This window comes from Heliangelus exortis, chromosome 3, assembly GCF_036169615.1.
Source record: "Heliangelus exortis chromosome 3, bHelExo1.hap1, whole genome shotgun sequence".
NCBI classification, from domain to species: Eukaryota; Metazoa; Chordata; class Aves; order Apodiformes; family Trochilidae; genus Heliangelus; species Heliangelus exortis.
The window spans coordinates 52,488,452-52,510,584 of NC_092424.1; the positions used below are offsets into that span (position 1 = coordinate 52,488,452).

General features: G+C 38.7%; 1 protein-coding gene across 4 annotated transcripts in view; it reads right to left on the minus strand.

Annotated features, from left to right (window-relative positions):
* Positions 1-22,133, minus strand: part of CNKSR3 (CNKSR family member 3) — a 59,086-nt gene that overhangs the window by 12,671 nt on the left and 24,282 nt on the right. For 2 of the 4 annotated variants that reach the window (XM_071740603.1, XM_071740606.1), the window contains exons 2-7: positions 17,231-17,394; positions 9,223-9,425; positions 7,747-7,834; positions 4,869-4,910; positions 2,940-3,059; positions 977-1,036 (exon numbers count right to left, since the gene is read on the minus strand). In XM_071740603.1, coding sequence (XP_071596704.1) covers positions 977-1,036; positions 2,940-3,059; positions 4,869-4,910; positions 7,747-7,834; positions 9,223-9,425; positions 17,231-17,394 — 677 coding nt within the window. The remainder of the gene's footprint in view (positions 1-976; positions 1,037-2,939; positions 3,060-4,868; positions 4,911-7,746; positions 7,835-9,222; positions 9,426-17,230; positions 17,395-22,133) is intronic. The other 2 variants (XM_071740604.1, XM_071740605.1) reach the window with 1 other exon arrangement.

The following is a 22,133-nucleotide window of genomic DNA, read 5'->3' on the forward strand; positions in this document are numbered from 1 at the left end:
TGAGACATCTAGATGCAGTGCTTGATGGGAGCCAACGTTATGCTCTTTCACATTTATTGGATGGTAAATTTGCTGTCAAAGTGGACTCTGAATCTGTTGCAGACTCTGTAAAGAGTTATGCCAGGGTAATAGCATAAACGCTGTAAAAGATTTCACTTTTCACTCTGAACTGCAAGCACAGATTTCCACCCACTCCTCTCTGGCCCCTGGACTCAGCAGGGTATAACTAGAACCACTGGTTCTTTCCTATTCACATGCAAACAAAAAAAGCATCGTTGCAAAAGCCAAGTTCCTCCTCTACTTTTTCATTCTTTCTATAGAGTGGCATGTCTGACACCATCAGCACACCATCACCTGCCAGCCTCAGCTGCTGGCCAGGTCAACTGCACTGACTGCCCAGGAGCCTTTAATAAATTCTCAACCAAAAAGAACTCGCAGTATAAGAATAAAACAAGCAGCCATCTGCAGCAAATACAGTTGCCCATCGTAACAACCATTTCCTTCCCGCAGACTGCTCTGAAAGTCCTTCTTTTTCTAGTCTTTTTACTTTGCAAGGTAATTTTGTAACTGGACAGCTCATTGATTTCATTACTCATTACTGAATTAAGCACACTACCACCTAAACATTCCCATTAAGGGAGATTGCCTTTGCCAGCAGAGTCCAAATACATCCAAGACTTTGTTAAGCAAGATGCCATAAGTACTCAGAAAAGCAGATACAGTAACTTATTAAAGCAATTATTTTCATGCCAAGCATTTGAACTAACTCCTGTACTTGCAGAAACTGGTTTAATTAGACTAACAGTAAAACATGCAGAAACAAAATATTTACAACTTGTGCATACACAAATGATTCATCACAGCATTTAAAGTAGTAATATAATGAAAGTTATATGTAAAACAGCAAAAAGAAGTAGAAGTCTAAATCAAAGGTACTGTCAGGTAGCCTGAGTTGATATACATTTACTTCACTTACATTTTCTGTAGTTCCGGTAATTACGTGTAATCCATCATAAGTTGATTTGATGTACATTCCCTATATTTAAGTAGAAAATTAAGGACACGTTTAAAGGCAAAATAACCCCATGTAACTTATCTGATTAAACAACTGTTGGCACCAGACTGAAAACATTATTAAAACCTCTTAACAGTTCACACATTTTCTCTACGAAAGCATGCAGTCTAATATTACAATATCATAAACCTCTCCACAGACAATTTTTACTGTAATTAATTAAAATATTTACAATGACTTAAGATGACTAATATATGGAATGCATTTTAGAAGTACTGTCTGCTTGGTAATACCAAACACCACTACTTTTGCTGCCCTGTCAGTCTTTGGCCTGGAACAAAACTTTATTTCCTTACTGCCCAGTCAGCACAGGTAGAAAATCCCAGGTCTTGCTAGATGGCCACCAGCTCTCCATACCTAGCACATTTACACAGTTGGGCTACAAATATTGGCTACACATTCTTGTACAAGTTCTCTTTACAAGTCAAAATACAGACTGCCTTGTAACAACAGCTCTAGCATAAGCAATAAAAGCTCTGGCATAAGTATTTGTGGCTCTATATGTTAATGCTAACTATGAAGGAAAGGACAAACTCTGACAAAGTAAGTTCCATATGAACACCAAATTAAAAATCACCAAAAGGCTATTACCTAAAAATTGCAGAGATTTCTCAACAAGAGGTGACCAGTACAGTAGTTTCACTGTTTATAAACAAATGCCATATCTCTCTACTGTTCAGCCTACATCTGTTAGCAGTACTGACATGGAGGTGTTCAGAACTGAGTTGTTATTCAGAAGCCATGTGCGGTTTATCTTCCCAAAGTTACCACATTTGCTTAGAAGTACAAAAAAAAACAAAAACAAAAAAACAAACAAACAAAAAAAACCCCACAAAACAAAACAAACAAAAAACCAAAACAAACAAACAAAAAAAACAAATAAAAAACAAAACCAAAAAAGCCAAAAACAAAACAAAAAAAAACAAAACAAAACATTTTTTCCCCTTCATTTTTAAGGAATTCTATTTTTTTCCCCTTCGTTTCTAAGCAATTATATTTGCTTCTGAGTATCTAATCGTGTTTACCAACATCCTTGTTTCTTACTTAGTCCAAGCTAGGCTAACTTTGTTAATGCACAAGCTCAAACAAAGGAAAAAGGTCACCATAACTCCAAGAATGCATGACCAATTCAGTCAAATTCAGTGGCCCAGGTAAAACTATACAGTACAGTAAGACTGCAAAGCTTCCTCTAACAGAGTTGATCTCTTCTGCCTTAGGGACCAGGGGGGAATACAAACGCACTTACAAATTTAAAATCCCTCCAACTCATTCTAACATGTCTGTTCTTCAGACAGAAAATCAAAGCAAGATTTCCAACTCATTTCTTCATAACTACCAGTAAGATAAGCAGGATTCATTGAGTTAACTAGATTTAGTAGTTACCTAGCCACTGAATATTTAAAAGGATTGCTTGTGTTCATAGTAACAGCAAAATGCAAAAATCTTCAAATTCTTCACGATCTTGCTATAACCACACATAAATTAAGCAAGTACCATTTCTCATCACCTTCTCTCTCCCTCTTCCAGAAACCTGCTATTTAAATTAACCTGCAAAAATAATGTCTGCCTTCACAAGCATCTGTAAATGCCCAAGTACTCAGGCTAAGAGACAGATTTGCAGCATTTCACCATTACGAATTGGGTATGTATGTAAATAAGTTTGATTCCAAATACATCTCTGGCAGCCACTCCTGCACACCACCTGAAAATTAACCTTCAGTGTTCCTTCCCACACCTCTTTCTGCCCCCCACAGGATATTGATGGCTTTGAAATATCTTGCTATACATATACACACACACAGTGGCTCCTAAGATTACCTATAAAACATTATGGACATCAGGAGACTCCAGAATCAGTTCTTACCAGGCCTTCTCCAGGTTTAATGTTAGTTAAATGAACCTCCTCCAGACATGCACACTGGCTCATCAATGGATCTGTAGTTGATCGGATGGCTTTATCACATATAACATTTAAAGTCTTGGCCTATAATGCACATAGAAAGAAGAGTGACAAAATTTCTCTCATGGCTTCTTCCTCTTTTCAAAAATTGAAAGGAAATTAGTTCTAAGACTTGGGCCACTCTTCTACATGATGTTTATCTTCTTACTCTAACCTAGTACAATGTGTTTCCATTAGTGCCACTGTATCATCACAATAGACGCCAACACATCCTCTGTCTTAAAATAAACACACTAAACAGAGCAAAAAAATTTTGTTGCGAGTTTGCTTGCTTTAGCCAAAATACCTACTAAGATACTGCAACTTTTTGATGATTCCTTGTGGGAAGAACTGACAGTTTTTCATATTATTCTGTGTCTCTGCTATGAGAATAAAATTGATAATGTGTCACAGAAAGTGAGGTGCTGGCCACTGACTCAACTGTACAAAGCTTTACAGCTTAAGGTAGTAGATTTAGCACTTCAGCATTTTAGCATCAGTTCTCTCACTGTGCCTCTGAGCTGACCTTTTCTGGAATGCTTACACAAGCAAGGTTCATATTTCCTTTTGACCAAAACATAACTGATCCTAAGCCAACATTGTAACTAAAGGCAAATTCTGACCTTGTGTGTGTCTCGGTTAAGTCAGAATTGCTTTGTCTCATGTACATTTTAACTAGCAGAACAACTAAGTAATCAGAAGAAAAAAAAAAATCTTGGTTAAAAAATTGTTGCTGTCCCTACACAAAAATTTGAATAAAGCCCCACAGGGTATCCTGGGTCTTGACATTAACTGAAGCAATGCTGAAGTGCAAAGTAGTTTACAAAAGCTTAAAGAAGAAGGGAGGGAGGATTAGTACACTGTAGTTAGTTAAATGCAATCTGAACAAGCAAGGTAATCCACCTTTCACAAGGGGTTTGAATCCTTCCAAGTACACCTATGTAATTACAGGGCAGGGGGAACTGTCTTGTTGGAAGACATGGGTTTGGACTACAATGGTTCCTGAAAACAATAGTTCCAACATTTCGCTTTGTTTTACATCAGTTTTATAGAGCAGCAATAAAATAAAACAAAACAATGCTTAAGTGTGAATGTGAGGAAATGCTCAAACAAGGGAACTCCAAACAACAATACCCAATTCCAGAGTGGGTGTGCACAAATGGAAAAAGATACAGAAAACTCCCTTTTACGTGATCTGATTATTTACTGACAAAAATATTTTTAGGTATTGTGCTGTTAAATTCCTAAGCATCTATGAGCTAGCGGAAGGCGTTATCAAAGAGCACAGCCTGGGTCATGTCAAAAGCAGGAAGAGATGATTAAGTGTTACAAAATATAAAAAGCATTCCATTAAACTCCTCATTTGGTCACAAGGCTGTTTTAGACAGCCCCAAGAACTCCGATCTTCCAAGTTCAAGAACAATCAGAGACAGATTTTGATTTCTGTGGCAGGGCAGTTCTTTTACATGAAGAAGCCTAATAAGGCACAGTCTCTGCTTATTCAGGCACTAAAATACACATTAGTCATAATTGGTTTATCTGCCCTACAGTTATTCTACAGTACTATCCCTCCCTTGAAAATTTGAGGTCTAAATTCTCCTAAAAAAAAAAAAAATAGCTGTGTAATAAAACTTTAAAGAACCTGGTTCCATGCTACTATACACACCACCTGCCTGTTCACAAATTTCACTGACTTCCTCTACAGTAAAGAGTGCTCACAAAATGGCCCATAACAATGTTTACTGTGAGAGAAACTCGTGTGGAATTGGAAAACTTGTTAGTACAGTCAGCCTAGAAGCCACCAAAATAAATGTGAATGTGGGAAGCCGAGTTTCAAAAGAAATGAGTACTTACTACAGTCTGAACTTTATCTTCCATTTCAGCTACAGTACAGTCCTATAAACAAAACAAGAACAAAAGTCCTATATTAACCAATAAATATGTAAACACATCCTCTCTAGAAAATCTGCAAAACTGCTACTTTAATCTCAAACCGAAATAAATTATTCATGGTGCAGGGATTATTCAGATTAGTCTCACCCAGCAGGGCTCAAATGTACTGTTAAACATCCATTTTCTGACCCTGGTGGAAAGCAATAATAAACCTTGAGAACTAAGAGAGCATGGGATTCAATTACAGCAGACTTTTCCAGAAAACAGAACCCTGCACAGTAAAACTATGCTGTCAGAAGGCCAGGCTCATGAGCTTGTCTTATGCCAATAAATACCAGCTCAGGCACTCCTCTGTCCCAGAGATCAAAAAAATGGATGTAAAATATATTGCTAAAAATGCAATGAAAAGTGATTTTTAAAATATGCTATCAATTACATTCCTGAGGGTGAGAGGACTGCACACAAAGCATTATTTACACAGCCCAGGTACAAAAGTCTTTGGACTGAAACAAGTTCATGTAACAGGCTACAGAAGTTATCCTTGTTTTCTGCAACTACAGAATGGTTTTAGATTCTCGGATTTAAAAAGTTAAACCAGCAAGTCAATAATGAAACAAGATTCAAAATATTTCTAAGGATAAAACAAAATGCCAAACCCCAGCCATCTAAGCAAGTTTAAACTCCAAGATTTTTGCCACTGACATCTTAACTGGCAAAACAATTGCATACAATGCCCAACAGATACATCCAGGAGCAGTGAATTGAAGCTGTTCCACAGTTTTTATTATCCTCCATACTTTTTCTGTTCCTTCCTACTTACATGAGCTTATAAAGAAAGAAATCAAAAAAGCATATAGGCCTCCAGATATGGGCACAACAGTAATATATGAAAGAGCTCTACTCTATTCTCTTCGTATTTTCATAACAACACCTTAACACATTTGTAATGCCAGCAACTGAGGTCACACTTTTTACAGCCTGTCACCAAAAGCCTAAAGACCTTTCCTGAACACTGCAACAAAAGTCAGGCTCCATTGATGGGCATCAGCATAATTTTGCTCCGCTGAATACATCTGCGTAAATCAATAGTGAATGTCACCTTGCATTATGCAGCCCAGTTGCTCAGTATTGCAAGATCCTTCTGCTCCTCTTAATTTTTTCCCATTAATTATTATTTTATCCTTAAAGTTTGCCACAAAACTTAAAGAAACTGCAGAGCAAACTGTTTTGTATCTATATAGCTGTCATTAATGCGAACAGGACTCCTACTGCATTCCAGTCTTATCTTGTTATTCATCCATTTTCACACAACATTTATGATTATGCAGAGCACTGTAAGTTGCATGAGAGCCACACTGGCTTCTTCTCCCCTAGGAGGACTGACTATTTATTCCTACACTCTTTCCCAGTAAGAATGACTTTTCACATCTAAAATTCAGCAAAAGTTTTTACAGCTGTAACTCTCTCTCCTACACATCAGTGGATTCTTTCAGATTACTCTAAAGTACCTGCAGAGTCCCAGAACAAATTAGTGCTGATTTTTCCCCCATTAATGAGTTTTCTCAACCAGCCCCATTCTTTACTATAGCTCGCATCAAATTGGCAGAGAAGTACTCTAACACTTTTTAACAGGATTAGGTTGTATTTGCCAACTTCCATTTCCCTGCCATCAAAGGCTGAATTAACTAACAGATTAGACACCATTTTTAGCAGTTTTATTAATACAGTTCAGTGATCTCATATCTCAGTTCCTGTAGCACTCTTGGGTGAACACCATCTGCTGCTAGAAGTGGTTACTGTTCTACTTCACAGTCTGCAAATCTGTAGCTGTAAATCACTGACTCTTGCAATTGTAAACAGCACTGAAGCAGGGGCATTTAGCAGCGAGACAAACTTATGTGCCTTTGAGCTTCTAATATCCAAACACTATATTTTCAAGACAAACCAGCTGATATAATTGGGTGTCATTATAAGCTGACAACTCACAGGTTGTTTCTGTCCTTTGACAGCATTCCCCCAGTATGAGGAGAGAATCAGCCATGTCACAGGACATGACTCTTTAAACAACATATGGCCATGAATTAATGGCTAGAAGCAAGTTTGGCAGGAGCTGAAGCCTGCATGTCATGCTTCACAGCCAAAGCAGTGGCACACTGTCAGAACAGTTGCAAAGACAGTATTAATCAGAGATCTAAATTACATCATTTGACCAGATTGCCACAGTTACATCTTCTTTTAGCTGGTACCAATATGAGTGCTCAGCACACAGCTGATAGATGAAAAGTTTTGAAGCAAAACACTACAGTCACATATTATGGGTGGAAGAAACCTAGCTGGCAGGATTTGTATCATAAAGGTGGCAGCTCCTTCCATTCGTGCAGCATTGCCCATCTGCTGGCTCAAGCACTCTGTGTGGGATAAGACTCAAGTCTGCAAGCATGGGTATACCTACCAATGGAGTCATAATTTTGTGTGGAGTTAGCATGAATAACTGTTCCTCAACATGTTGTCTGGAACTTGAAAATCTTCAAATGAAGACCAATTCTTTCAAAAACTAATCCTTGTTCCATTAAAGCTCAAGGAACTATGAGTAGACTTTAAAGTACACTCACTTATGATACAGCCAGCAATAGCAAAAATTTAATATTAGGTCAAGGAAAAAACAACTTAGAAAAATGGACAACTGAAACTGACCTTCACAGACCTTCAAAGTTTGAAGTAACAGCTCATTTCCAGATCTGACTTCCCATTAGCACTCTGCATCCAGCAAGCACATGACTTTCCCAATTAACCCCCTTTCTTCCCTTTTGGAAAGCAAAGCAGAAAGAAATCAGCTGACCTTCTGAACAGTAGTAGTGAGATCCAAGCAGAGCTGAATGATACTGTTCTTCATTGATGAAAAGTCAGCAATACCTGTAAATGGGGTCCTGCAACAAGAGAAAAATCACCTTAGCTCAAAGGGACAATACTTGTCCTGTCTTATCTTACCAGTGAGGAATAGCAGTGAGAGCAAGAGATGTAGCTGACATCCACATGTGAGGACACTGTTTTACAATATAACTATTCCTGACTGCATAGTCCCACTACACCCTTGAACCAAAACTGGTAAATACCTAATCCTGTGGTAAAGCACATTTGGAGAGCAAAACCAGAAGAAGCCACTAATTCTCCAAACTACCATTCTCTCAGCTGGACAATTGAGTCAGATCATACTGCATTGTAAAAATCACCCCTGAGTTTGCCAGTGAATAGATTTCTAGCTTACATATTTTTCATAACTGAATTGAGGTTGGCAAGAAAAACACCCAAAAGTTCTCTGAAAGAATAAAAGTGGATTTTCACAATTTACACACCAAGGCGCAGTGAGGCCCTACCTTAGAAAAGGATCATTATAGGTAGAACAGTTTTAGAGCCTATAGCCTCTCACCTTAGACCCTCCAGACAGCTGAAAGTGGTGGTTCAGAAGTTACCCCAGCAGATCTGGAAATGGACAAGCCAGCCACCTTGCTGACAGTGAGCTGCAGAGGAAATTTAGGGCGAGCTGCCAGCAACAGGGTGAGACGAGAGGATCAGGTGAGAGGCACAAGCTGTTAATGTCACTGCTGGGACAACAGAACTGGCTTCCTCCCTGGAGAGGAGGGATATTGAAGGATAAAACCTCTCCTTGCTGCCAGTCCTCATGCTGCTCTCCTCCTAACCTTCCTTCTGAGGAAAGTTGGCAAGAAGCTTGAGAACTTACGTTCATCTGTTATCCTAACCTGCATCCCGCTCAGTGCCCAAATGTCTCTGTTGCCTCTTTGGTTCAGCTGCAGCTGTTACAAAAAAACTCCAGCTCTTGTCAACAAAAGAAGTAAATAAATAAATAAATGCAGAGAGAGAGAGAGAGAGAGAGAGAGAGAGTGTCTTTCCCCTACTGATCAGTTTTCACACCACAGAGCAAAGGCCACAATTTCAGCAAAACATTAAAAATTGGTTTGAAAATGACCTGCCAATGACAAGTAATAAGAAGGTGAGAGAAGGAAGTCACATGTATGAGGAACTGGTCTGAAAACTGGTTACCTCCCTCAAACAGGAAGACTCCTGCTTTTATAAATACAAGTTTGGATGCAATGCTAAAAGGTTCAGTGGTTTTAGATAGAGTGGAAGTGCAAGAGTAGATATCCTAGATTAAACTTGTACGCTAGAGGCCTTCTGGCAAGACCAAAAAAGGGTTGAACAAGATCAAGTTCTTTAAACCCAAGCATCTGGAAATTGTCCTGAATGGAGAAACAGTTCATTATAGCAGTAAATTAAAATATGAAAATTTTGTTCTTACCTGTCTAACCATGCAAGCAAGGCTTTAGCAGCACCAATAAGCTCTACCACAGAAGTAAGGAATTCATTAGGGGGCTTGCGAGAAGTATTGCCATCATAATTTGAACTTTTCCTACGGCTGCTGATGTAATTTTGCAGATTGTTGGACGATGCTCGCAGTTTGAGAACCAGGTTCTTCATATTATCTGTTTCAAGGCCATAGTTCTGCAAAGAATATTATTAAGTTTGATAAATTGCCCTAATGAGTCCTGCTATTTATTATACAAGTTACAAACTCATCTGGGGTGAAAGGTCTGAAGATTTACCCATTCTTTTCTCGTTTGTTCTTTGAGGCTCTTTTGCTGAATACTTTTGTGAGTGCCAAACCCCCTAAGTTTGACATTAATGAGATTTCAGGACACTTTTTCGAGGACACTTTTCAATCAGAGTGAGGTCTCTATGTCCAATAAGATGCAATTTAACTTTGAAATGTAATTGGAGCAACAGGATTGAGTTGGTTTGCTTTTTGTTAAAAGAAAGCAAATGATGTTTTTTCTTAAAATGTTTTGTATATATACATATAAACAGTGAAGTAACATTTAATTCACAACTAGAGATAATCTTCGTCTGGCAAGAGATGAAAACATCTACAGGAAGCAAATGTAGTTTCACAGTCAAAAGCTGGAATAAATATTAGGATCACAAGTTTTCAGTAACTGTGCTCCTTGATAACAGCAGTGTAATTATTTGCAAGATTGAAGACTGCATTAACACTCTACATATTAATTAGAACCATCCTTAGATGTATTTTTCATGCAACAGGATCTTTATAAAGATTTGAAACCTAGTAATCCATAAATCCTGCCTGTAAATTCAGCTTTATAAATTCAAATCAATCTCCCAAACAGAGAAATGTTACGTTATTTCTGTCCTGAATGCAACTGGTTTTGTAATCGAGATTATCTTCTTTCTGTTGTCAGTGTGCAAATGTGTGAGTTATGATTATGTAGCAATATGTTGCTGATTATCTTTGCTTTTGAGCAGCTGTGGGCATCTTCTAAAACTTAAGACCCAGGCAATGCCTAAAGACAGCAACACACCTGTTTGCCTTTTGGTGCTGCAGAGCTATACTATCTATTGTTTCTTCTTTCACTCTTAAGAAAACTAAAGAAAATCTCAATTTCATGCTATTTCAAGTTTTCAGTGGTTCCCACCACGTCCACTTAGGATCACAGCATCACCCAAGCTGGCAGGATGCTCATAAGGTCTCTGTCCTGCTTGCAGCAGGCTCAGAGGTAACTGAGCTCAGACCAGCTAATTCAGGGTTTTATCCAGTCTGGTCTTGAAAACCTCCAAGGACAGAGACTTCACAGCTTCTCTGGGTGACCTGGTCTTCTGCCTGATTATCCTCAGGGTGAGAAGGTGTTTCCTTAAACCCATCCTGAGCTTCTTGTTCCAAAGTCTCTCATCCTCCTGCCATGTACCAGCACAAGCTGCTTGTCTCTGTTCATCCAGACCACATCCATCCATGGCAGGTGCCGGGGGGGCTGCTTTAGGTCTCCCCAAAGCCATATCTTCAGCATGCTAAAGAATTCCCATTCTTTCATCCTCTCCTCACAGGTGAGTACTGCAGCTCTGACTAACCTTGTGATGCCTTCCTCTAGTTTGTACGTGTCTTTCCTGTACTTGAGGGCAAAGGGTAATGAGTGTAACTAATGAGTAAAGGGTAATAATCACTTCTCTTCCTCTCCTGGCCATGTTCCCATTAATGCAGTCCAGGGTACTGCTGACTTCTTTGCTGCCAGGGCATACTGCTTGCTTGGGGCTCCGCTCCCTTCACATCCAAGTGTCCATAAAACAGGCTGGAATATCTTATATTAAGTAAATTAGAAAATATTAAATGGAATTTTTGCTCCTCAAAAAAGCACAGAGAAGCAAGGAGAAATTTCAGCTACTCAGCTACCTTTAAAATACCTATCACATCCCATGGGGAAGATCCCAGTGGGTGTAAGTTACAAGTGCCTCCCCCTGATGGCTCTTGGCAAGGAAATTCCCTTAAAGTGTAGAAAGGAATAGGGGTTGAGAGGATATATCCAATTTAAAAAATGCTACTTGCAAGAGCAAAGGATACCCTTAAATTTCCCAGAATCACAGAGAGGGAAAGATATAGATTATTAAACAATGTTAAAGTACTTGCACACTGTCACGTGTGAACTTGTCACATTCCATTTTAACAGAAAAAAACAACCAAACAAAACCAACAAAAAACACACACCCTAAAACAAAGAGCATCATATTCTTCACACAATATTGCATATTAGTCCATTTTTGGGTGAATACTTTTTCACCAACAGGCCTGTCTGTGAGGTTTGTTCCAGTGACCACAAGAATTTGAAAGTGGCCATGTGCCAGAAACCTCCTCCTATAACAGATGGAGGTCAAGGATGCTGACCTTCTGTAAAGGGACAGAAAATACAAGAGAATTTTCTTCTGTATGATGACATAACTTAATCACTCTGGTCAAAACCTGAGAGTGTCTACGTAAATTTAAGTGTCTCCTGGTCTTTCTGTCATTCAGATGCAGAAATTATGGCCAACACTTGTGGGCGTTTGTGATTAGAGCTGGCCCCAACACTTAAGAGAACACGTGTTGATATATTAGGTTAGATTTTGGGTTTGGCCCTAAAACATTCACAAGCTTATTACACCTTATTTATACAGTGGGTCACTCCAGTGTGACTTTTCCAGTTCAGCCTGTTTTTAAATAATTCCCTAAAGTAGTTCTCAGTTGTGAGATGGACTTCAGCACACAGGTGTGGCCCTTGGAGTTAACAGGGCTCCAGCTTATCACAACCAATTTATCCAGTTACTGCACTAAGCTTTCCTACGACTTGTCCCAAAGACTTGATGGAGTGCACCCGAGATGTCTAAGCCACTCTACCCATCCAGCACAACAGGGAGCATCTATCTTACCAGAAGAGGTTACCAAATTCTCCAACCTTGACCTGTTTGGTCTCATACACAGAAAACATTGCACCCCTCCAGCAAATATAACAATGCTTCTCTGCAAGCTGACACTGACCACTTCAGACATAACAACCTCCTTTCTGCTATTTTTCTTCTCCTTCACTTGCAGTGTCCAGCCTGTTGAGAAGGCTGGTTCAGGGAACCAAACCATGCTAAAAAAATCTATTCCCTTTCTTCCTGTAGTGAGCTCTCAGCCGTTTTAGCTCCTTGAAGTAGCTCACCTAAGGGCCAGGTGAGTCCAAGTAAAAAAATGACTAATTGGAGACCAGGAGAGGTGGAGACAGCACCTGACATGGGGTTATTTAACTTGTCATGGAGCTGTAGCTCTAACTTAGGACATACAGGAGCGTGGATAACATGGCAGCACACCCAACAGCCTTTACAGAGACACACAGCTGAAGTGCAAGGCTTTTTTGAAATATATTTACAGGTGTCCTGGTTTGAGCCAGGATAAAGATAATTTTCTCTCTTGTAATTTTGCTATCAGATGAGCCTTTTGTAAGTAGCCATACTTGCTGAAATTTACAGCTTCTCAGTCAGTGTCTGCTTCTAGGAGTGATTATGCTCAATGTTTATAGCTACTGCTAGAGACTGGTACGCAGAGCCAAGGACACTGCTCAGTTCTGAGGAACATTTTGACCACTGGAACGAGAAAAGGAGTAAAGAGGTCCCACCTGCAGCCCTCCTTTAGGGAGGAGCAGACAAGATAAATGACCAAAATTGACCAGAGTATTCCATCCCATACACATCATACTCAGTATAAATTTGAGGGATCACAAGGGTCAAACCCTTGCCATTCTTTCCCTTCCTCTTCTTCTTCGCCTGTCTCTGTTTGCTTTGGCATCCTGGGAGGATCCCGTCCGTTCGTCTGCCTGTGGTCCTGATCCCTGCCAGCCCTTATCTGTGTGTTCCTGCCTCCAGCTCCCAACTGCTGCTGATTCCAGGAGTCCAGCCTGGACTTTCCCAGGACTGCCCTGCAGCCTTGGTGGTGACGTGAGAGTTACTGGGGGGGGGAGGAACGTGGTATCAATTTTCCTGTATATTTGTATATATTTAGTAATTTTTCCTTTTTATCATTACTGTTTCACTAAAGCTGTGTAGTTTAGTTTCCAACCCATAAGTCTCTCTCTCCTTTCTTTATCAGGGGGCTGGGGGGGGGGAGGAGTTAACAGAGAGCATCTGTCATTCAATTTAATTGCAGGGCCAGCGTTAAACCATAACACCAGGACTGAGGCTACAATATTTAACAATTCTATTATTTAACAAATCAAAAGGTTTTAGATGTTGCTCGTGAACCAAAGAAGACATTACATTTTCCTGTTGCTCCCAATTTAAAAGTCAAAGTTGCTTTCATCAAAGCAGGCTGAAGCCAGCAATTAAGAGCACCCTATCCCAAACACTCTCAGGTTGTTACTCATTAACCTGAGGAACCACAAGCAGGGCAGGAGCAAGACACAGCACACACACATACACCAGAGCACATGTGCACAAGGGTGCACTCTTTACAAACTCCATTGCACTTAATGAGAAAAAGTACACTAACCAAATAATTGCTAAAGGCCAGACAACTAACATTAAAAAATAATTATCAAAAAAAGTTTGGCTAACAGAGCTCAACAGTTGGGTCTGAGCTGATCCAAATCTCTGCTGTTGCCCAGGGGCAGCACTGTCTTTCACTTCACACCTGTGCTCATGTACTGTAGCATGATGAGCTGGGTCTGCTGGCTGATCCAACTGAAAACCAGCTCTGGGAAAAAGAAAATAATAAAACTGAATGCCTACTCAAAAGGTGATCCAACTTACTGCACATCTAGATAAACACTGGAGTTAACACAAGCTACTGTCACAGTCATTCATTCTAGCTCTCTCCCTTTTAAAAATAATTGCATTCTAAATAATCCTCTGGGGTCCCAAAGTTGCTAATAAACAGCACTAAATATGAGACTTCTAGAAAGCTGAAAACTTTTGACAAGAATTAGCCACAAAGAATAACCCTTCTTGTATGCATGTTCTATTTTATCTTATAAACTTATATTTTGTAGCACTGCAAATGTGCTGGCTGAATATTACTACCAGTGAAATTATTAAAGGCACAACTCTAGAAATTATATTCTTTTTGTTTTGTGGTTTGTTGTTTGGATTTTTTTGTAGGTTGCTTAAAACTAGTATCTCTTCATTCTAACCTCAGGAAAAATCAGCTGTATTTTTGCTTCCAAACTCTCACATCCTATAACAGATGTAAAGATTGAAAAATATAATCCAAAGAACACATTAAAATTAATACATTTGCATACAGATTCCTGTTAATGCTTGCTTTGTTCTATATTTATTAAGCCCAAACAAGCAAATCAACTCATCAGGGTGTTATGAGTAAGTATTCCATTTTCACTACCACTCTATATGCTTTTTGTCCCAATTACTTGGTTGATAAAGCTTATTTTCTGGATCCCTGCCCTGCTTTTGTGGTTTTGCATGAGTTTAAAAAGCATATTTATGTATCTCTGTTCCCTCCTCCCCCAAATACCTCAGTCAACTCAGACATATCTTTCTGCTAACCCTTTTCTACCTCAACCAAAATTGACATTGACAAAAAGATAGGGGCACTGAAGTTGATGTTTCCCTCTGCCCCATCCAGGGAATTCAGTATCTTTGAAATGTTGGGTAAATTCCTTAAATAAGCCTTCAACACCTGTTCAGAAAAATGCATTAGGCCAGCTTGAGAGCAAGAGAAATGTGTGTTCACACAGGAACCAAAGCAGTAGAGAAAGATCTATTAGTATCTCAGCTGCACTGGTTCCAGAGTTCACTTTCTGTGGCAGCAAACCCGTAACTTGCAGATATATTTTCAGCTTGGCAGTGTAGTTGCCAAAAAGGGATCTACCCATATAAAAACTGAAAGGGGGCTGGGTTATTCCTGATTTACTGAGGCTGGAAAAAAAAAAAAAAAAAAAAAAAAAAAAAAAAAAAAAAAAGTATGTATCAGTGTTTGAAGAGAGTGCAGAAGAAAGAAGATCTAAATACAGCTTCTCTGCTGTCTTTAGAGCTGGAAGTGTTTTGTGGCTTGATGGAACCTAAGCACCAAATTGAAGGAAGCTCAGGTGGAAAACTGCCAAGGCAAAACTGGACAAAAACGGGAAACTCCTCTTGAGTACTCCAGGCCTGAGGAGCCACCAAAACTCCCTCTCAGCCCCTTTCCCACCAAGAGGGACAGCATTCAAAGCCTGATCTCAGGCTGGTCCAGATAATGCAACATTTTCAGTATGAGCTGAAAGCATTAGGGGATGAGGAAGACAGGAAAAAAAAAATCCCCAAAATAGTTTTTTAGCTTTTTTAATTCAAGACTCCAACTATTAGGGAACCATCACTGTAAATAACACACAAACAAACATTCACTAAATTATATCAGCAAGACCCACTTTTTAAGAACTAATACAGATGGAACTTTTATTTTGTCCCACAAAAAGAATAGAACAAAATGAAAAATTTGCTGTAATGAGAACTTAAAACATCTCATGCCCTCAGGAACAAAAATCAATGGTGATTTTACACAATTCCAAAAACTGAAGGAAAGGGGCATCAAGGTGACAAAGAGCATAAGCAAAACACAGGAATTCTTCCTCCACCTTTTAAAAGGAAACAAGGACATTTCAACACTGTCTAATGCACTAACTTGAGCTGCATTCCACAAAGGATTTCTAGAAATGAGTCTGAGGTCAAAACTTTTGTCTAGAAAGGAAATTAGAAGGAAATTGTAGGAGATAAAACACAGCTTTAGGTTCTGGCACCTGTCCAGCTTTGTTCATTTTATTCTACTATTTTAAAAAGTAAGAAGAAAGAAGTGCCTTTGGGGGCTGCCACATCTATTACTTCAGTCAGGACTGTATACAGCACAGAGCACATTCACTACCTCAAACCTCTTCACTCACCTAATAAATTATTCCTTCCCTCAAAACGAACGGCATTTCAGGCTAATTTCTGTTCTTCTATTAGATTTTCAACTTAAGTGTTAAAAATTTAAGAGATCAAACACTGAAGAGAAATCAAATGGTTTTTAAATATCAGTCACTCTTTGGGAAACATTTCAGGTTTCATGAAGTTATTGCACTAAATACACTTCCTTTAGCATGGTTTATCCAATTTGTTTCTGGTTATGGAGTACGAATGATCCCTGTAGCACCTCTCTGAAGCAAATAAAGTGTGTATCCTACAGGCAGTAAAGACTCTCCATTTTAAGAAGAGTATGCTTGGTGTTTCAAGCTTTGCCTCTTGAAGGGAAGGCAGGCCAGAGCTGGCCAAGGAATCATCAAGCAGCCTTTCCCACCCTTCTCCCTGATGTAATCATATACTCCTCTGGAGCTCATTCACTGCAGTACAATAAACACATCTTCAGGAGTTTTTACATAATGGCTGCACTAGCAAAACAATTTAAATATACTTCTTCTTTTCAGAGTGTGTTTGTTTTAAAAATATGTGTGTAGTTATACACCAGGAGTAAGACACAGTAACAGCCTCAGTTCCCAATCCAATGAGAGCTGAACTCCACTGTAACTGAGTTAGCAAAACATCCCTCATTTCAATAACACTTTATTCTCCTTGTATACTACAAAATTGACCTAGACCTGTTTCAACTGGCGTGAGAAACCATTAGCAGCTGTCATTTCAATAGTCTGTTTTCTGTCTTCTACAACAAATTCACTCAACTCAGTGAACAGTGATTAAAATTGCTACCAGCAGGAGCCACAAGATGTAACAATGCCAAGCAAACAAATTCTTTCTTTAGAAGTGCAACCAAATGAATTAGCTTTGCATCTTATCAAGGAAAACTTAGAGCTATTTAATGCAAAGCTTGCAAGGATTAAACAAATTTTTATTGTTTTCATTTACCATGATGTGTAGCAGAAAGCAAGAGACACATATTTTGGCCTTATTAAACATGCCTTAATTATTCACCCAAAAGAACAGTTTAAGAAATTCTGTGCATGCTTGTTCACAACTTAACTAACCAGTGCACATAAGAGATCCACAGCCTCCAGAACCAGTTCTTGATGTCCAATCCGTGAGATACCCAACTCTTCGAGGTCCTGGTGAGAAATCTGTAAGAGCTGTTCTCCATTTATTTTCTCTCTTTCAAATTTATGGACATACTGCTGCAGGCAATCATCCAGGCCTATCAAAGCACAAAAGGAAGAGAGAAAAAGAGATGTGATCACAAATTTGTTTTTTTTTTTAATTTGTCAAAATTAAAAAGGTAAACAAAAAAATGAAAAGACACAAGACAAATTCATACACTCTATGGTCTATGGTTCCAAATTATAAATGAAACATATGAGATTGAGGACTGGAATTTGTACCTCAAGGATAGAGACACACAGGTTGTGTGGGTCACCTGTCAGTGCACAACCAACCTGCTCCTCGGGGATCAAGCTCAGCAGGTGAGAACATCACTTTGGTGCCTGCATAGTCAAAACTATCAGGGAGCATGCACAAACTCAGCTATGATAGTAACCCAAACCCTGAACGACAAGGAAGGCAACGATAACAAAAAAACAACTGAAAGGGGGGGAAAAAAAAAAATAAAATTCAACAAGGCAAGGCAAGCAGAAAGGTCTTGCCCAAAGTCTAGTTAAACAAGCAAACAAACAAAAGCACAAAAACCCACAGTTCCCCATCCACTTACATGTAAAATGGCTGAATGAATGATGAGAGAAAAATGCAACAAAGTAAGCAAAATTGTGTTTGGCTCCTTTCATTATTCCTTTGATTTAAGAGACCCTGCAGCTTCCTGAAACAGCCATTTCTTCTCCCTTGCTGAGCATTAACAGCACACACCAAAAAGAAGCTTAATTCCGCATTTGTATCTATGATGTATTTTTAAAACAGTTTATTTTGTCCCAGCAATATCCCCAAAATCCTCACTTTAAATCGTGATTCTATGACTGTTCCTTACAGTGTATTTTCCCTAGTGATTAGGGAAAGGACTTATGGCTTTCATTTAGTTAACCAAACTTCATGTGTTAATTCTGTTTAAGAATCTGTCATCTGCTCATTTCTTCTGTTCTTAAAGATTCTGTGCACAGCAACAGTCTGGGGAAAACAGCTGAATGAATGTTTTCCTTTAAAGATGATGCAGTGCTCTTAATGCTCTATTCCACTTCAACATATTAGCCAGCACAAAAGGAACAGATCTAATTAGCTCTGTTTTGTAGAAATACATCACATCTACTGAAAATAGCTGATAAAAGGCAAAAAAAAAAAAAAAAATCAGATTACAAACTTGACATCTATTTTGTAACATCCACAATAGCTACATTGTTTGACCTGCAAGTCTTATAAAATTGAAGCTTCAGCTGTATAAAGGATGTTTATCCACTGTGCTGGCTCAAAAGGAAGCCATTGAGATGGACAGGATGTTGAATGCTGCAGATGAGAAACACGAACAGCATCCTGAAATACAAGAAAATGAGAGCCAGAAGACCAGCACTCATTTCCACTCATGGAGCCACAGTATCAGCCAAGCACTGCCAAGAAAACATTTGAGAGAAATCACAAGGGGGGTTTCTAGGAGTCACATGAAACACTTTCTTTTCATAAGAGCAGCATGAGCAGTCACTGGTGCTTTGCAGTGTCTGGGTCACAGCAGATCTGTGGGTTATGGACTCTCATGGGTTCAGGCTTACTTAACAGATATCACTTGCCTTTATAACATCACTTGCTTAGAAAATAATGACAGACACCCTGGCACTTAGCAGTCACCCCTTTACATGACCTGGGCAAGCTTAATTATTGCAGTACATTAAAATCTGGCTTAACAAGCTTGATTCCTCCACGTGCAGAGCTACTAGTGACTACAGCTTGATTTTTAAGCATAATTATGAATGGGAAAAGCCACATGCGAGACAAGCAGAGTCTCCCAGGGCTACAGTTGTTTGGGGTTCACTCTCGTTTCTTCCCATCTGTCTTGGCAAGGCCACATAAATTTTGAAAATTGACCCCAGTGTTCTCTTTCCCACAGGCACCAAATTCTCCCTTAGGCTATGCAAAGTCTTTTCCCAGGAAAAATAATACAGAGATCTGGCCTTCATTGTTTAACAATTTATTTTTTTAAAACAAATTCTCAACCAAGGCTGACATACAGTGCACATATTTGGCATTCCCAATTTTTAATGCCATCTTGCAGACACTTTTTCCCATCATTTGCCATTGCAAGCCCATAGTTTCCGTTACAAATTTCACCAACTAAAATAAAACACTTTATTCAGCGTGCAAAGTTCTTATTTTTAAAGTTTCTTGGACACAGCATTACTTTTGCCTACTACCCTCTGTAGATGTTCATTTAACATGTAGATCCTCATTCTATACTAAAATGAGAGTCACAAATGTATATATGCCTCTAAAGAAATGCAATTTTGGTTTTCAGCTTGCCTGTGTTGTTTTGTTCCATTTTGTTTTAATTTATGCTTGTCTGTTCTTGAAGGTCTATTAAAACTTGAACAGCTACCTCTGAAAGATATTTTTTTTTCTGAGTTCTTAAAAACAATACTTCCAAGATCACATGATAAGAATACTTTGCAAATTGAAGTATTACCCAAAAAAAAAAAAAAAAAAAATTAAAATCACACAAATGTAAATTCAAAACAGTCAGAGGAGCAGCCACTGAGATAGAAATGTACTTAAGATTAAGTGACCAAAACTATGCAAAGCAGGAAGTGAAGATAGACCCACACACTCATGGCAAACATTCACTAATGGTTTAAGATGAGCTGACTAACATAAGTGTTATTATTTTTACTAAGAAACATATGGGAAAATCTTAAACATTTTAATTGAGATTATAACCACATTTATAGCCTGTTGTTTAATTTTACACCATGAAATGTTTAATCATATGCAAACCAAAAAGATTCCAATTTCTCCCAAGAGGGAAAGAAGCAGCAAGGAAAAAAAGACTCATAAATCAGTTTACTTAAGAATTATTAAATGTTTTTTATCGAAGTTCAAAAAGTCAGCATTCAAAGGTCATCGGTAATATCTAAACGAAGTGCTCATTTTTTCCTTCTTCCAAGATCTCATTTATTCCATGCATTTTCTCTTTGAATTTCAGAGACTCCTATAGACTTGGTACTGCCAGTTAGCAGTCTGCATATTGTTGAGTCATTTATTTTTGATATTATTATTTGAGACATGAATTAATGCCTCAAATAAAAAGTAGTCTACATTACTCAGAAAGACTTTCTTACATGTGTCATTTTCAACAATGTTACCAGGTTCAAGAAAAAAAATAAAAAAACCCCACCACAATTAAGAGTAACACCAGAAAAGAAAATTAGGTATCTCCTTTACCCATTGAAGACCCCTTGTAAAGTCTCATCTGATCATTTTATGCTCAAAGTGTGTTTAAAAAGCACTTGCATCAACTGCATGTGTCATCTTTGTATTATTCCTTAACATCAAAATTATGCACAAGAGATAGCATCCTTCCTAATTACATATTTTTTAGAGAATGATGAAAGATGAAAATAGGAATAGCAACACAAGTTTTAAAACAATAATAGCAGTGATTTTGAGGGGAGGAAGAGAGAGAGAGGCTGGTCTAGTTAGCATTGTGAAAACCCTTGTGAGAAACTGCCTTGTAACTTGAACAAAACTTCACAAATTTTGGCAGGTGTAAAGATGTGCAAGAGATCCTAAGAGCTGTCTAGACTTTTCTGTCTAAAATAACCTTCTACCACCAGGAAAAGCACCCCAGAAGACATTCAATACCTTGCATTCATGCAAAAACATTAGGACAGGGCTTGTACCTACAGATTTGCACCGATACCAATCTCAGTCTGTTTCCAAGATTCAGAAAGTTATTTTGAATAAGAATTAAGTGGAAAAAAAAACTTTGAAGGAGAAGCTTGGGTCTAAGCCATAACTATCAGTTTACTATTCAGAGAGAATTAGCATTTCTACTGTTGATAGATGTCAGCCTTTGAGCAACAACATATCTGACTCCCAAAGCACTAGAGATGCGTTCTATAAGGTAAAGCCAGTAAGTGATGTCATGGTTTTTTACTTCTTTTGTGCTAGACAAAAATCAAATAATTTGCCTAACAGAAAGCCATAAAAACAGTTCACTAATATATTATGGCCATGGGTCCAAAACCAGCTGACTTCCCACTTCTTTTTTCCTCCCATCACCCCTCCCTCTTTCTCCCTCTCTTCTCTTGTTAGACCACAGTCTATATGCTCCAACAACAGGGTGGGGAGGAGGGCAGGGAGAGGAAGGGGGAGAATAACAGGACGAGGAACTGAGGAAGGACTACAGAGAAGAAGAACTAGAAGGTAACAAGGATTATTTCTGTTGGACCCTTAAACACATTCTCAGGGTAGCTCATAAATTGCCAAATCTGACACAAGACAGTGGGAGTAGCAGAAGCCTCTTGAACAAAGGAAGAGCTTATAAGTACAAGACTCACTCCGTCATGTAGCATCACCATCAGGATCATTGCTCACTGTCTCAAGGAAATATAGCCTTATTATTATGCAGATTTACTTTATCTCTTCTGTTAGGTGACTTGTTAGTAAACTGACAGCACCTGGTGTCTCAGGGTAACACAACCCTCAGACCATCAAGGTGCTTCCTTGAACTTTGGATAGGCGGCTAGGTGGGCCACCAAAGTCTTTTTTTGCCTTACCATCTTAAGAAACACACATTCAAATGTTGTAAGAATCTGAAACTGCCAGCTAAGTCACTCTTATTCTCTTCAGAGTCTATTAATTTGCCACTATTAGTCTCCAAAGATTTCTTATACACACTTACGTCAATCCATCCTGCCAAGCTTTGAAAGATCACCAGTTCTAGGAGAATCTTTGACACATCTCCTGTTACATGCCATTATACCATCATGCACATTCAACACCATT